The sequence below is a fragment of the Apaloderma vittatum genome, unplaced genomic scaffold (genome assembly GCF_000703405.1).
Source record: "Apaloderma vittatum isolate BGI_N311 unplaced genomic scaffold, ASM70340v1 scaffold27907, whole genome shotgun sequence".
Classification (NCBI taxonomy): Eukaryota; Metazoa; Chordata; class Aves; order Trogoniformes; family Trogonidae; genus Apaloderma; species Apaloderma vittatum.
The window spans coordinates 32,982-48,584 of NW_009728269.1; the positions used below are offsets into that span (position 1 = coordinate 32,982).

The following is a 15,603-nucleotide window of genomic DNA, read 5'->3' on the forward strand; positions in this document are numbered from 1 at the left end:
TAAGTCTTGACTTACCATGTTTTAGTTTCTATTCTTTGAATGGCCTGCACAAGACAGGATGAACATAACTGCTGCTAAATACTGGCAGTCTTCTGTCACCCAGCAGAATGCTGCTGTGATGGACTTTCCTTCATTCAGTGTCCTCAGGGGGACAATTACCACAATTTCAGGATCCTTGTCAGTGATTTTTATGGCAGTTAGAACCTGTGATCACACCAGCATATTAATTGAACTCAGGAACGACCTGATCCACAACACCACATGAATCTACTTACAGTGGTAACAAATATCCTTTTACTCAAAGATGAACAGGGTTATAATATTAATTCTCACTCTTAAGTGTATTCAGAGTGACTGCCACAAGAATTAACAGAATGGAGAAATGTTTTCTAAGTAATCTCCTTATGTATTTTTCGTGCAGTCGGCTCCATCTGTATCTGGAAGTGAAGACAGTGCTTCAGTGAAAGCAGTGCCTAAAGTGTCAGTCTGCATAAGCCACGTTGTCTGCCTGGAGGTGCAGTCCAACAGGAGCTTCCCGGTAGCAAACATGATTCTGATTCACTCATCAATGCCTGAAGGTCTGGCCTGGCAGTGAAAATTTGATGTTTAGTTACTCATTCAACATGAGTTTCTTTTTTTCAGATCAACTTCCTCATAGCAGGAAGGATTAAGATCGAGATGCTGAGGCACATGTTTGTCATTCATGTTTATATTCAAACTCCTAGTGAAACATTTAATTAGGTGGCAAGTCTTTTTTTTAGTCGCCATGCCAGCCTTTTTTATTGTAGCCAGATGCTGAGGGGACTAGAGTATCAGGCACCATATTACACACTGGAATAGATCATCCACTATTTCAGCTTACTGCAGTAGGGTGATACATGCATGAAAATGGTGAGTTCAGCTGGATGTTTCTTCATCGTCAAAATTCTTCAAATAAAAATTAATATCTTTCCATTTCGTAAAATCCATTGGTGTCCCAGTTTCAGCATCCTCTACTACAAAGCTTTTGATTTTGATCACTGGTAGGTTGTCAAATGTCTTGTACTTCACTATGATTCCCCAGTCATGCTGGCAGCTGGTACCTCGGCAATGCATCTTGCTTTTTTTCACAAAACAATCAAACTGGACTGGTCTGCTGTGAGCCTTTGTTACATATCGCTCCTTGAATGCGTCTCCCAGGACAGTGTGATGAGATTCCTGCAACAACACACATGCCAGGAGTGCTTAGTGGTACAAACACACCATTCGTCTTTTTTTCCCCTGCCCCTCACAAACACAATTTCCCTGACCAGGTGCTTTGTGCCGCTCAGGAAGAACCCTGAGCCCACTTGGCTCATCACTTGTTTTTCTCCCATTCATTAAATAGCAGGCCTGGGCTTATCAAAACCAAGGTATCACCAGTCATCAACATTTTCATATTCAAACTTACTAGCTTCTCTGAAAAACAGAGTCTACAGTATTTGAGCCTGAGCAATCTGTACAATATGAGAAACTCCTGCTTCCCACTCATTTTAAATACACAAGCCCAGCTTTCTACAAGGGTGATGCCATTACTTTGTAGTGGTAGAAACAGCAACCCTAACAAGGTAAAGGAGTTGCAGTTCTTTGTAATATGTATAGTGAAAGGTTTTAAAAATCAGCAATTCAGAAGCATATGGACAATTTGAACTGGAGCCTGAAAATGCTATTTCCTCCTGGACTTGCAACTTTTATTAAAGATGTAGGCTGAACTATCACAGAACTCAGTTTGCAGGGATTATTTAAAATATTATGAGCGTTTTTTTGCAGAGTACTATGCAGAAACTTTTTAAAGAGCTTTCTGAACTCTTGGGTCTGCTTGCACACGTACAGGCAATAGCCAACAGCAGAAAATTGATTTAACAGTCAGAGGTTCGTGTTCGATATCCCTTGTTATCGGGATGACTTCCAATCTCAGGCTAATGTGAAAATAAATAGCCACTGGTTACACTGTGAGTTCTGTCATTGAAGATGACATAGATTTCCACAAAACTCATCCATTTCTGGCAGGAAAAAAAATAGAAACTGAAGTGATTCCCATTGTATCACACCGTGCACATCATCAACTACATCATCACATGCTATAGAAGTGAGGACAGCTGGTCCTGTGTTTTACTGATGTTCTCGAGACTTTTTTTCTGGTCTAGGTTACACAAAATAGCCAACTGTCCACACCAATAAACAACGCCATTAGTTCAACAATGCTGCCTTCCCTGGTGTTCATGGATGCAGATTTCCTCACAGAGACATACCTTTATAATTCTGATGTCATCCGTGCTGCAGGCATAGGCTTTGCATTTTCCACACAGAAGGTTTTTTTTCCCTTCCACCAGCTGATGTCGTGTGTCTTTCTTCCTGGAATCTCGTAACACCTTTTCCTTCATTTGTAGGTCATGTATCTTGAGTAGATAAATAACAACCGAGATCATTATGAAATTAAAATAAGCCCCAATGTCTGTCTCAGTGTGACTTAGGGTATGTAACATTTAGGAGCCTATTACTTAAAAGCAAACAAACGAATATGCTTTGTTCTAGCAGCAGATAGCAGGCTTTGCCTGAAGCAGAGATGAACTGTTCAAAAGTCACCAGCAGAAGCAGAAGAGAAAACCCAGATGTCATCCTGTTAATGTCCCAGGAAACGGTTTCTTGAAATCTCTCAAAAAACCCTGCTCTGAAATCAGCAAGCACTTGGCATGACAACTTTAGAAAAGCAGGAAAAAAGCCTGCAGGAAGGATAAAGTGCTTCTCAATATGAGTATGGAAATGGATGGACATATTATCACCATCTGCCTAGTTCCCATCTCCCTGTCCACTGTCCTAAGCAGACACAGCAATATTTTTCTACCCATGGACAGAGCAGTTTATAATCTACCTCAACTTCTAAATTTTTTTAGAGTTACAACACAGAACATTCTGCAAGCTGGCAGCACACACTATCACTTCTCTGCTGATCATGCCTTGGTCTCAAACGAAGCACAGTGACCCCCTTTCCTCAGGTTATCCCTTGGCAGAGCCCTGGTAGATGAAGGCCAACAGAGAACATGCCTGTAGATTTGCCTATGAAAATCCCCCAGAGGTACAAACCTTTCTGGCAAATGTTTTTTCATCCCAAGTCTGGAGGTTTTCAATAGCTTCATTCATCATTTCTTCCTTGTAACGGTTGTGCTTCTCACTCTCAACCACTTCTGTTTTGCTTGTCACCAGGATGCACTTGCTGTCTTTTGCCCTTCCACGACCTATAGAGCAACACATTTAATCCTCTTTAGTTGCATTTAACAAGATGTGCAAAAGAGGCAGCTCTGCTGTAACAGAGCATTAAGGACCTTTGTGTGGTTGCTTCTGTTTCCTAAGGTCAGATTCAGAAATGCTGCTTCTCAAGAGCATCCTCTCTGCTCACTCTTACTCAATCACAAACCACAACAAGATCCCCCTTTTGAGGTGTCCTCATGGATATCCTCCAGCCAGAACTGTTCTGCCTGCTGATGTGGCCTGACTCAGTCAAGCTCAGGCAGGCTGGACACTTCAGTTATTATACAGCATCTTGCAGGCTTCTTGTGGCAAAATAAAAGCTGGAGGAGAAAAGTTCATCTTAGTCTTACTGGTTTTCTGTCGTGCTAATTGATGTCTATTAAAAAGAATATATCATAAAAAACCCCACACCTGAGGAACTGGAAATACAGTGGTGGCAAAATGAGGCAGCAATAGCAAGTGTTCTCTGTGTCGTCGGTCTGTACCTACTGCCTGCCCGCTTTGTGCTGCTGTGACACGAGCAAACTAAGAACTACAGGGATCGCATACCACTTCAGAAGTATTTGACTTAGAAAAAGTGTCCACATTTGCTTTTGAGCGCTCATTCCCCCGAAGTTATGATTTTATGTGGTTTAAAAATGATGCAGCCTATTTTCTTTGCATATTTAGTGCCTCATTAAGAATAAATACTATGCTTGCACCCACAAACCTGAATTCTGGGTCAATTATTTCATTATAAGACAAAAATAAGAAAACCACAGGATGCAAACATGGAAAGCAGAGGACTAAGCACAATGGAGATGACCTGATGTCAAATTAGAAAGTGAACTGCTTGGGATGAAACACTGCAGATGCACCCCCGAAAGATGCAGGTAGTTTTACCACCTTTAGGAATGTTAAAGAGAAAACACTATTTAGCGTGGCTCTTCACTTCCCTCTACTGGCCCTATTGTAAAATCACTGAGATTCAAGGCTGGAGTCTTGACAGACTTTAGACAAGCCAAGACAGAAATAGCTTTTTCTTTTTTTAAAATTTTTTTTGTGTGTTTTGTCTTGGACGTTAGAGGTCTGTACATGCTGAGGCTTCAGGTACCCATGAGCAGCTGGTTGGGAAAAAGCCACTGGGCAGGGAAAGGTCTTCAGAAGCCCAGACAATGCATGAAACCCTTGTAAATGCAGCAGCCTCATGTAAATTGTCATGGCCAGAATAATTCATGCTATTTCTGACTGCAGCTCTTCTAGCCATATTTCTGCTTGTGTGGATAATTACCCACCTGAGGGATCAGTGCTCAGCAGCTCAGATAATTCGCATGGCAAAAGAAAAGTCACACAGCCTCAGTTCTGTGGACAAACTTGTCATTTATCTGACTTCACTCAGGGGCACAGAGGAACAACAGCAAGACGCACACATATTGCTGTAGTATTTCCAAAGTGACATTCAGTAGCACTTTATGTCCAATTTCTAGGCCAAACCCAGGGTTTTTTAAATAATATCTCTGAAACTCCATACCTCTGACTTGGATCATTTTGGTGACGTTACCGAAGTATTCATAGAGCACAACGAGGTTGCATTCAGAAATGTCAATGCCTTCATCAGCAACTGACGTAGCAATTAGCAATCGGCTGTCCTCGTTGCTTCTGAATGCATCCAGGACACCCTTCTGCATCGGGAGGGTCATACCTACAGCACCACAAAATTGTGTCAGGAGGAAACACTGAAGTTCCCTGAGCAAGACACCTGCATTGGCTCTTACTGAAGAGATTAGAGATGAGCGTGCCCTCTTGGTCTGGAAAAGCACTGTAAGTTTACCTATCCAGCTGGCTGCATGCTACATCTACTCATCAGGAATTCCTACTGGTGTGCCACAGGAATTGTCACCCTGAGAAACATCATTTCAGACACAACACCATGCTGAGCTTTATTACAGAGACCCATTCAGTTACGCCCTCTTAACTTAAGCCATGCATAATTAATTTTTTGCTGCAGCTTCCATTCCATCTTAACATATCTTTGTGCTATCAAAGACAAAATAAGAGGGGGATCCATAAAAGAAACAGGAAAATAACACTGGAAGGAATCACAGGAATCCAGGATGGTGAACAATTTCTAAGCTTTTTTTGAACTAGCAAAAGAATCCTGCAGCAAAGGGTCACTGACAGTGCTACTGCTTCTTTAATCAAAGATTCTGGACAAAAAACGCAAGCATCTCCTTGGGATTGGTTAAAGGTCTTCTACGTAAGGAAGAAAGCAGAGCGCAAACCTGCATGACCTCCCTCTGTGTAAGAGCACAGAAGCTGAACACAGGAAGAGCAAAACCATTTTAGCAATGCAGCCACCACACATCTAGCAACTGATATTTCTCAGTGCAAACCTGCCTACCTGTTTGTTGATCTCTTTTTCCACGACCCATCAACACATCTGGCTTTATGTGGCTAAGCAGAGGGTTTGCTTCTATCCACTTCTTCAAAGCCTGAAATGCAAATCAGGGGGTTAGATACCTGTCCAAAGGAAAGGGCAGTTTGCAATAGATTGGTAGGGACTGCCCGTGCTTACCTGGACAACTAATACTTCAGAGGACCAAAAGCAGAGAAGAAGGTAGAATTTGTGCATCAGGAGGGAACATCTACCAACAGGTGAGAAAGCAAGGGTCACAGCCATGGTGTCAGATCAAACCACGCCATGGCTGATTTCTGCTTTTCCCACCCTTGCAACTTTAAGGCTGGCTAGAGAGTAAGCAGTCTGTCACTGCTTAATAGTATGCCTTTTTCTCTCACAAAGCAACAGATCACTGGACACTACACCTCTGGGATCCAAAGCAATTAAGTTGCTATTTACAAGCTGCACTTTCTCACAGCACACAGGGACAGTAGCACCTTCAATCTACTCTTACATAAGAAGAAAATTCAGCTAAGCTATTACAGCCTTTTACACCTGTAATGGCAAGTTGCCAGTAGACTGGTATTGTTAGTCTAGACTTCAGGCTGCCTTTATTTTTCTTCTGGTTTGCAACTGCATGTCTATATGTAAGGATAAAATGGAGGCTGTGACTCTCCGGTGATAAATCCATTTACTGTGGCCAGGGAGTACAATACCTAGCAGTAAAATGTTCAAGAGCTACTGAAGCTAATTGGCAGCACACTTACTTCAAGCATGAACTTTTTCTGGGAACAAGGTATTGGAAGTGAGAAAAAAGATCATCCAGCCTAGATCCTTGATCCTAGGCAAGTGTGAAATAGATCAGTGTGTCAGAAGGGTCCAGAGAATATCTGTTCCACAGAGTCTTTCCCTTTTCTTGATCAAAAACACACACTAAGGCACAGGCTTCCTTTGGGCCCATAGGAATCCTCTGGGAAACCAATAAATACCTCCTGATGGGCAGTCAGTGATAGAGCAGAGCTGCTGGTTTGTAACACTGCCATAATGAAACCAAAAACCTTGAAACACATCCTGTTAGAACTGACTTCAGACCTTCAGTAAAAATACAACAGTTTAATGATCAACGATGGCACGTAGCAAGGAGAAGTGACGACAGACACCACCCCTGTAGCTTTTAGAAAAAGGGAAAAATAACACCAACCTCACCCTCATCCTGTCTCAGAGCATCTGCGCTCATTTTCTTAGGAAAACCAAATACATGCATATTTTCCCATTTCCAGATCAAAATGGGAAGGGTAACTGATGCAGCACTATATCTTCTCACTTCCCATTTTAGGAGCTGTTGTGGGCTGCTGGGCTGGCCACTAACTTAAAAGCTTTACAAAGAAATGTCTCACCGCTACTAAGGCTCTTGTCTTAGCAAAAAGAAGAGTGCGAGTCTGTGGGTTGTAGCGGTACGCTTCATCCAGGATGCAAGCTAGCTCCTCCAGCTTGGGATTCTCATTTGATTCATCTTTTGAAAGGGCAGTCAGTGCTGGTTCTTTCTCTAGAGGAAAACAGGAGTGTCTTCTTCAATGCAGAAAACAGAATTCTCACCCAAGCCTGCTTTGAAATGCCACCCGTGTTATCTTTAGCATCTATTTTTATTTTGTTTACCATTCTTTCAGCTGCAAGAAAATAAAGCTGTTGTTTAAATGCAACAAAATCCCAGGGGTAAAATATTCTGAATCCCATTTTGAAGCAAACTGAGAGGAGAACCTCTGTGACACCTTGTGCATCTAAAGACAGAAACAAAACAAACGCAGTTCTTGCAAAGAGCGGTGTCATTTCTTCTTAGCAAACAACTGACACTGGAGGGCAGTCAGCCCAGTGAGTTAAAACTGCAGTCAACTGATCACAGGCTGGTTTATAGCACACTGCTCCTAAATCAGAAGTTAGAGAACTTTTCATGAGGAGGATGTGGTCTAAAGCTACCAGCATCCATCACTGCAGACCCTCCCTCTTTAAGGACACCACTGCCTTATCTTCAAGTCAGGCAGGTAAGAATCTGCTGCAGCATCGAGCTACCATCACCACAACTTCCTTAACTCCTGCAGCAGCAGCTTGCACTCCCAGAAAGTAAGGTCCCCCCTGCCTACCCTAACGCTGCATCTGCACCCACACAGACAACAGATCTGAAAAGTCTGAAGTTTCTGGGAAAACAACTGCACTCACTCTGAAGAAAACTCCTGCATCATCCTACCATAAGCCCTCTTCTCCCCTGCAGCTGTCACAGGTACTGTGTGAAATACCTTGAAATTTGGCTGTCAGTTGCTCCTCTAATTCTGTATATGGTCCATTTTTGACATTTGTGAAGAATTCGATTAAGTAGGCTGAAGCATCTTCAATGCGGGCATCCTCACTGATGATGAGAGCATCGTTGAATTTCTGCTCAGAAACAGTCATATATTTCAGCCTCATTTTCCACGGAACAAAAGATGAATGCAAATTTTATTTCTGTAGATTAAGTATTACAGACTTGTGCTGTTCTTTAATTGGCATGACAACACAAGCATTACAAAGCCTGCTCTGCACTTAATCAGTGAGACACAACTCTTACACCCTATGCTTTACCCTGAGCAAAATAGAATTATTAGCTTCAAAACCTGCTCCTTGGTGAACATACCTGTATCAGAAGGGACAAGATAGCTCTGCCTTTGCACAGAATGAAAGAGGATGCACACTTACCCGCAGGTGTTCAGTGCAAATGAAAAGGTCTCTGCAAATGCTGCTTTCCTTCTCTTTATCTTCCAGTTGCAACAGTCTGCATTTCCTTTGGGTGGTAACGATCCAATGTTCATATTTCTGTGTTCCGAAATCACTCTTTTTGATTTGGGAGATAGCATCTAGTAAAGAAGGCGGAAAAGAACATTTGTTCATCTTGACCATTAACCAGAACACTTAGCTAGGAGGTAACACGTTTTCCATGAATGCCAGGTCTGACAAGCCCAGGCAGAGGAACACAGGATGGTGCAATCACAGATCACTGGGGCTGGCAGGCACCTGTGGAGGCTTGAGCACAACCCTTTGCTCTGCGCAGGGTCACGTAGAGCCAGTCACTCAGGATCATTTCCAAATGGATTTTGAGTATTTCCAAGGACAGAAGCCCCACAACTTCTCTGTGTAACCTGTTCCAGTGTGTGACTACCCTTACAGCAAGAAGTTCTTCCTATTGTTTAAGTGTTTCTGTTTGTGCCCACTGCCTCTTCTCCTGCCTCTGGGAACCATCTGAAAGGAGTCTGGTGCCAGTGGCATCCACAGAACTGTGATGCAGAAATAAGATTCAGAAGTGCCTGCTTAATTTAGTGTGCAGTTTGAAAATCTCACTGTATTAGCTCTTTCTTGGGGCTTCTTGGGGTTTGGGTTGTCGGGGTTTCTTTGGTTTTCTTTTTTTTCTGGTTGGTTGGTTTTGTTTGTCTGTGTGTATTTTGTTTGTTTTGGTGATTTTTGTCCAACTCTCCCTTCCTGTCCCAGAACACAGCTCACTCTCCAATATCTGGAAAGTGCAGAACAATTTACAAAGTACTAAACTGAGGTAGACAGGCTTTAGGCACCCCAGTTAGTTTGCAAAAGCAAGTCCAAGCACAGACAAAACCCTGTAATTCAGAGCTGGATTGACCAAGGCTGATCCTGAGCAGGGCCATCCATGCTTGTCTGCTTTGTACTCCCCAGTAGCTCTCAGATTTGTTGGCAACAGCCACTGACTGGACACAACTTTAGCACTCTGCAAAAACAGAAGAGATCAATTGATTCCTGAAGGGCTGCAGAATTCGGTCTCGTGACCGTGAGGCTCATCCTCTTCTCACAGCCACACATCTCCCTTCCTGCAAACCCTCACACTGCAGCAGCTCCTGAGGCTGGAAACCCACAGACAAAGGTCTCCTTCCTCAGGCAGTGAGATCTTCTCTCAGGTGGTGCTCATGTTCCACAGATCCTGCTCTGCAAAATCACCTTAAACACTTTCCAACAGGAAATATCAGAACCCTGTTAAACAGTCCAAGTAGAGGTACCCAGGGGTATAACACCCAGAAAAGGGCATCCCTAGAGATGTCTCTGAGCCTAACTCAGAGAGGCCAGAAGAGTGAAAGTCAACTTTCACTGAAAGGAAGAAATTACAACATTTAGAGTAACACCATAACTGAGACCCCTCTTGTTTTCTTTAACAGAGGCAGACTTAGGTACAAAGCACTTAGAGAAATGCTTAAATAAGAACATAGGGGTATCTCTCGGCAATTAAATCCAGCACCTGGCATTCTGAAAGCAAGCCCTTTGATAGTTTTGTTCCAGATTCTTTCAACATTCAAAATTATTTGACAGTGTCAAAAGCACGCCATCCTTGGCTGCAGAAAACACAGGTTGAAATCCAAGCAAAAATATTGGTGGTTATCAATCTAATCACATGTAACACAGGTTAACTGTTGACTCCTCCACCTGTAAGCTCTTATTTAGGAAATACTGGTTAAAGGCAAGTGAAAAGAAGGAGGAGAAAGCAAGAACAGTGATTGTTCTTGCAGCTGTGAGGATTCACACTGAGGTATTCAAAGGCTGAAGCTCGGTTAAAGGCATTTTACAGTATCTTACCCACTGAGTAAATCTTCCTCATCAACGCCTCTGTCTCTGACATGAGACCTGAGATAATGTCTGCGAAGTGATTGTGAACTCGCTTTTTAACCCATCTGACATCTAGAGACAAGAAATGGAAGTCAGTGGCCTGAAAAAGTAAAGTATCTCCCTTACCAGCACAGAACAGATTCTTGTCTACAAGAATGCTGCACGTGGTGCTCTGTGCAACCATAATGATGTTTATCGTTAGTGAGCATTATAGCTGCACAGAAAGAAACAGTCCCCAACCTCCACTGGTGGAAATGAATAAAAACCAGAAACTGGATCTCGGCAAAGAGAAAATTTGCCCAAGTGGGCACTGCCTTGCTGCGGGGAAACAATGAAGTGCATGCTGACACTTTTTTCAAGCCTGCAGACAGCAAAGCTCCAGCTCAGTGTTAAGCTTTTACCTTCCCCTGACCAAAGAGGAGTTATATACCTGTGTTAATTATGGTGCTTCGCATCTAATGTCAAGATAAAAAAGAAGCGTGCTTACATGTTTCTGGCTTTTTTACAAATCTCTGCAGATCCTGTTTGTTCTCTCTGACGGTGGATATGGCCTGTATGTCCAGGTAGGAGCAGAGGGTACAGATGTGCTCCATCGTTTCCTTGACGCTCTTGGCATTACCAACTCCAACAGAGGCAGTCAAACCTATGACCTGAGCGCACACATCAACAGCAGCAGTTGACCCATTGTCACAAATCAGAAAACACAAGAGATGCTGTTACTGATCACCAGGCTGTCACCATCTTCAAAAAACAAGGCAGCTGAAGTAAATATCTTAAGTGCCAAACCTTAACCTCACTTGTTCCCTCTCCAAGGCAACCCAAGCTTAGAATATTCAAATGAAAATAAATTATCCACCAACTGAAATCCATAGCCCACTGCATTCGTCAGGGCTCATTGCACACAAAAGCAGCAAATCCACCCCCAGAACTGTTCTCTGCATTCATTCAGAGGAGAAGTTTTCTCAGATGGACCAAAGCCTCCTGCTAGTGGAGGCAGTGGCCCCATTTTATTGTTGCTGGGGACAGCAACAGGGAGGTGACAAGGAGATTACTAAATTCTGAGGCACAGACATTCTTCCCATCCCAGCAATCCTGTTTGCTCTCAAGTACTTCGGTCTCTGTCTGCTTGGTAAGTCTTTTTTGCTGGCTGCAGGGAAGAGGTAACATGGGAAAACAGCCTGGAGGTCTCCAGCAAGAGAGGAACAAGTATTCCAGACGCTACCGTTCCAATCTGCAGCCATTGTCAAATGGGGGTTTTAACTGGATTAACTCACAGGGCAGGACTTCAGGCTGAGCTGACTGCACTCTAAAATACTTCCCTTGAATATTCCCAGCCCAACAGTCTGGGCCTTACCTGGGGCAGCTGGTTTGCAGAGGAGTCGAATTTTTGTTCCAGGTATCTGGCCATTAGCACATTGTAAGGGTGGTTGCCCGTAGTGTTGTGGCACTCGTCAAATATCATCAGAGTGAAAATGGAGAGGGAGCTAAGCGACCCTTTCTCGATGCTGTTCACAAGAATCTGGGGCGTTAGCACAACGATGTCGCTGTCTTCTATAACCTTTTCTACAGAGACATTTGCAGCTGTTTCACCACTAATTCCTTGAACAGAATATCTAGGAAGAAGAGGCAAAAGACAGAGTGTGAAGACTGATGTCTTACAGGGCAGAAGAAGCCAAAAGACTTCTGAGCCAGCCTGAAGGGTAATGACTAAGTTCAAAAATCAAACTGTTGAACCAGAGTTTGACCAACAGAAGCCAAGAAAAAGCCTGCTGAGGGTAAACAGCTGGATTTTCAACTGCCATTACCCAGAACAGATCAGACTTGAGGAGTGGTGAATTTGTACGTTTAAGACAAATCTGTCGGTTCACGTGAGCTGCTTTTGGACATTCTGCCCTTTGTCACTTTTCTGTATATGTCTGGCAGCACAGCACTGCTCACTGCCCAGCAGCCTCATTTTCCCATAGCCATAAGGATTCATATGTGCATGTTCAGTTCCTCCAAAATCAGAAGCTATAGGTTGTTGATGCGCCCCTCTGCAATTTCCCGTCCCATCTGAGAGGTGGGCCATCATTTTCTGACTGGAGGTTGAAAAAATGAAGAAGTTGGGGTGTGTTCACTTGGAAAAGAGAGAGAGAGACTGCCATGTGAGAATGGCACAAGGATCCCACTGCTGCTGCCTGGAGCTGCCCAGTCTTTGGAAGGAGGGCTGAAGGGACTCTCAGGAGAACACCTCACCTTTGTCCAGAGGCAAGCACGGGCATATGTTGGTGATTTCCACAGATGCCATAAAACCAGGGCTTAAACTTTCCAAAAGCAGACTTCAGAGTCTTCCAAACAAAGCCTGCCATGGTAATTTGCCATTCTGATCACTAAGGCGTCATCCTTATGTTAACACCAAACACTCTTGTAAACCCGTTACATTTTGGCCTCGCCTACAAGCTAGCTTAGAGGGAAGTTTATTTTCTGTGGAGGAAGCCACCACTTACCCATATCTTTCAAAATGTTGCTTGAATACAGTTTTCTGTTGCTCGTACACTGGCACCTTGGTTGCAAGGAAAACAACTTTCGCCTTTCGTCCTGACGGTGTGTTTTGGAAATGGTGCTCACAAATCAGAAGTGCCACAAAAGTTTTTCCAGATCCTTTAGACGATGAACATGAAAGGTAAAGCATAAGGGGGCTGTTGCACCTCCAGACTCTCTTTTGCTGCTAAACTTTAATCTTAGTGATGCAGTTACAAGCTTCTGGAAAATTCCCTGTGCTGTTTTGCTGTTGTAGATATGGCAGTACAGAAGACAGGGGAGCCTCAGGGCAACTCATCCTATTTTTCCTTCAACTAGCAAGCCAAATTTCTTAAAGATCTGCAAAGATCGATGAGTCATCCTAACTGAAAAATCTGTACCAGGGAGTGAGAAAGCAGAAGTCAGAACATGAAAACCTGAGACAAGCACTGAAGTTCAAAGGGTCACATCTGTCTTGCTCAGTCCGTGCCACCCTTGGCCACTAATTTCAGGTTAGATTTGGATCTACTCCTTCAAAGAAGACTGCTTTTAAATAAACAGCTGGAGAAGTTCAACCCTTCCCTGTCCGTCACAGGCCTTTCCACCAAGTTAGTTTTCCTAAGAAACATGTGTTTTCTTACCTGTGGGGGCACATATCAGTGTGTTTTTCCCATCAAGAGCAGGCTGTGCCAGTTCAGCCTGGTAGCTCCGAGTCTTCTTTGGTTCATAAACAGGTGAAGACTGACACACCTCTTCTAGGAGAGAACCAGGTTTCTCTGAAGAGCGTTGCAACAGAAATGCAAAAATAAATGCACCTTGCCCCATACTGCTGCTGTCTATAATGACAGAGGCAGAGTCCTTCTGCACAGTGCTCTCCAGCAGACAAGCCACATACACACATACACACATACAGCACATACACACCCAACAGGAATTTTGTGTAGCTTTGATGGCACAGTTTTGTTGCCAATGGAGCGTGCTTCCTAAAATTATCTCATTGCAAGGTCTTGGCTGAAAACTCTCACCTAAACTTGTCTTTTTTCAACTCAGAAAGAAAACACCAGGGGTTATTTTCCCTCAGATATACACACAGTATTCCTTTCAGCCTTCTGCTCTATGGACTTTTGGGTTAATACTCTCTTAAACTGTGGTCTTGTCAGAGGGTTTGCCCTTAGGGAACAGGAACTAGAAACCACTGATGGAGCCAAATTTGCCACACAAGACACAACAGCCACTGCAGAGACCCTTTGCAGCCACACTGAGCTCTCTGAACTGGCTAATATCAGGCCATGCATGTATTAGTTCTGCCAGAGAGGAAATGCATCAGCAACAGCCTGGTGTTTGGAGACCTGTTTGATATTGTGCTGACAGAACAACTTTGCACTAGAAACGTGGTAAATGACGGGCAACCCCTGACATGCACAATGCCCAGCGTGAGATCCTTTAAACGTTAGAACAGCAGATAGCTGAGTCAAGTCAGGTATTCGTGCAAACTTCTCAGCACATTCCTCTGTGGCATATCGCGTCTGCATCCTTCAGGAGTCCAAGGAAATGCAAAACTCCAACCACAAATGGGTTTAAGTTGCTAAGTCTTACCTGAGGATGAACAGAGATTTTCACTGAGATTATCACATTCTGCTTCTCCAGAAAATGTGATTGTGTTTTCTAAGCTGTTCTCAGAGGCATCTGTCGTTTCACCATCAACATCTTTGCAATTATCTGTACAAGCACAAAAATAAGGGATGTCACTGATCCTTCTGATTTTTAAATATTGTGCTTGCTGGGATGACAAGATGAAGGAATTGGTTGCTAACATGGAAAGACTACATAAAACGACGCTGTATCTAGGCTCGCTTTCAAGCAGGATGGCTAGCACTGAGAGTCTTGGGAGTAGAGGAAAACCCACACACTCAATGCACATTTATCTATCCTTTAAAAATCAAGGGAGATAACAGTTTGGGAAGAAAGTTATATCCTCTATGTTTAGTGACAAGATCACAGATTTAACACAAACATCAACCACAAGCATGAAGAATAGTCAGGAGTTCAAAGAAGCATTGCAAATTCAAGACCTTTGTTCCCCGTTTTGCTCCACATTTTGGAAGGACGTAGAAATTTTGAGACGGTCTCCAACCTTTATCTTACATGACAGTCAAAAGAGGTTCCAAACATGGCCCTATAATTATTCCTTTCTTGAAGAACTTAGAGGGATTCTATTCTATTCTCTGAACCATCACTGGGCTTTGCATGAAAAGTCTCATTGCAAATAGAACACACGATCACAAAGCACTGCTTTCAGAGAGGGAGAAAAAGCACATTTACACCCTAATCCAGCCCTAGAAAGCACACAGTATCTGCAATTAACTTCTGCTAGAAAGTCTTCTTAACTGCTGGCATTAAAACGCTTCCAGTATGGACAACTTTTCTCCAGTAGGCTGACTGTGGCTTTATTAAGTTGGGTGTTAGCAGAAGCTGCCCTAAAATAGAATGATACCTTTAGCTTACAAAATATTAACCAAATACTATGCATCGCCATCTGCTAAAATAATACCTATATACATAAATATTATTATGTTTTAAATACATATTTATTATAAATTTATTTTTATAACATAGATATAACATATATATAACAATAAAATCTACACATAAGAAATTACACATATTTGACTACAGCCATAAAAATGTTCCAAAAAAAGAAACATTGTTTAAGGAGTTGCTTAAAAGTAGCTTGTCCCAGTTGCTAATTAAAAACAATCCAAACAATTGCTTATGGCTTTGGGAAAAACAAAAGTAGAGATAAAAAAAAA

The 15,603-nt window shown here is 42.9% G+C and overlaps 1 protein-coding gene across 1 annotated transcript in view; it reads right to left on the reverse strand.

Annotated features, from left to right (window-relative positions):
* Positions 1–897: 897 nt before the first annotated feature.
* Positions 898–15,603, reverse strand: part of DDX58 (DEAD (Asp-Glu-Ala-Asp) box polypeptide 58) — a 17,254-nt gene continuing 2,548 nt past the window's right edge. Inside the window, exons 3-16 of the mRNA XM_009874028.1 lie at positions 14,390–14,512; positions 13,435–13,548; positions 12,781–12,934; positions 11,649–11,907; positions 10,782–10,944; positions 10,265–10,366; positions 8,372–8,529; positions 7,936–8,071; positions 7,042–7,190; positions 5,648–5,738; positions 4,778–4,948; positions 3,103–3,254; positions 2,271–2,417; positions 898–1,197 (exon numbers count right to left, since the gene is read on the reverse strand). Of these exons, the coding sequence (XP_009872330.1) occupies positions 898–1,197; positions 2,271–2,417; positions 3,103–3,254; positions 4,778–4,948; positions 5,648–5,738; positions 7,042–7,190; positions 7,936–8,071; positions 8,372–8,529; positions 10,265–10,366; positions 10,782–10,944; positions 11,649–11,907; positions 12,781–12,934; positions 13,435–13,548; positions 14,390–14,512 (2,219 nt within the window). The remainder of the gene's footprint in view (positions 1,198–2,270; positions 2,418–3,102; positions 3,255–4,777; positions 4,949–5,647; positions 5,739–7,041; positions 7,191–7,935; positions 8,072–8,371; positions 8,530–10,264; positions 10,367–10,781; positions 10,945–11,648; positions 11,908–12,780; positions 12,935–13,434; positions 13,549–14,389; positions 14,513–15,603) is intronic.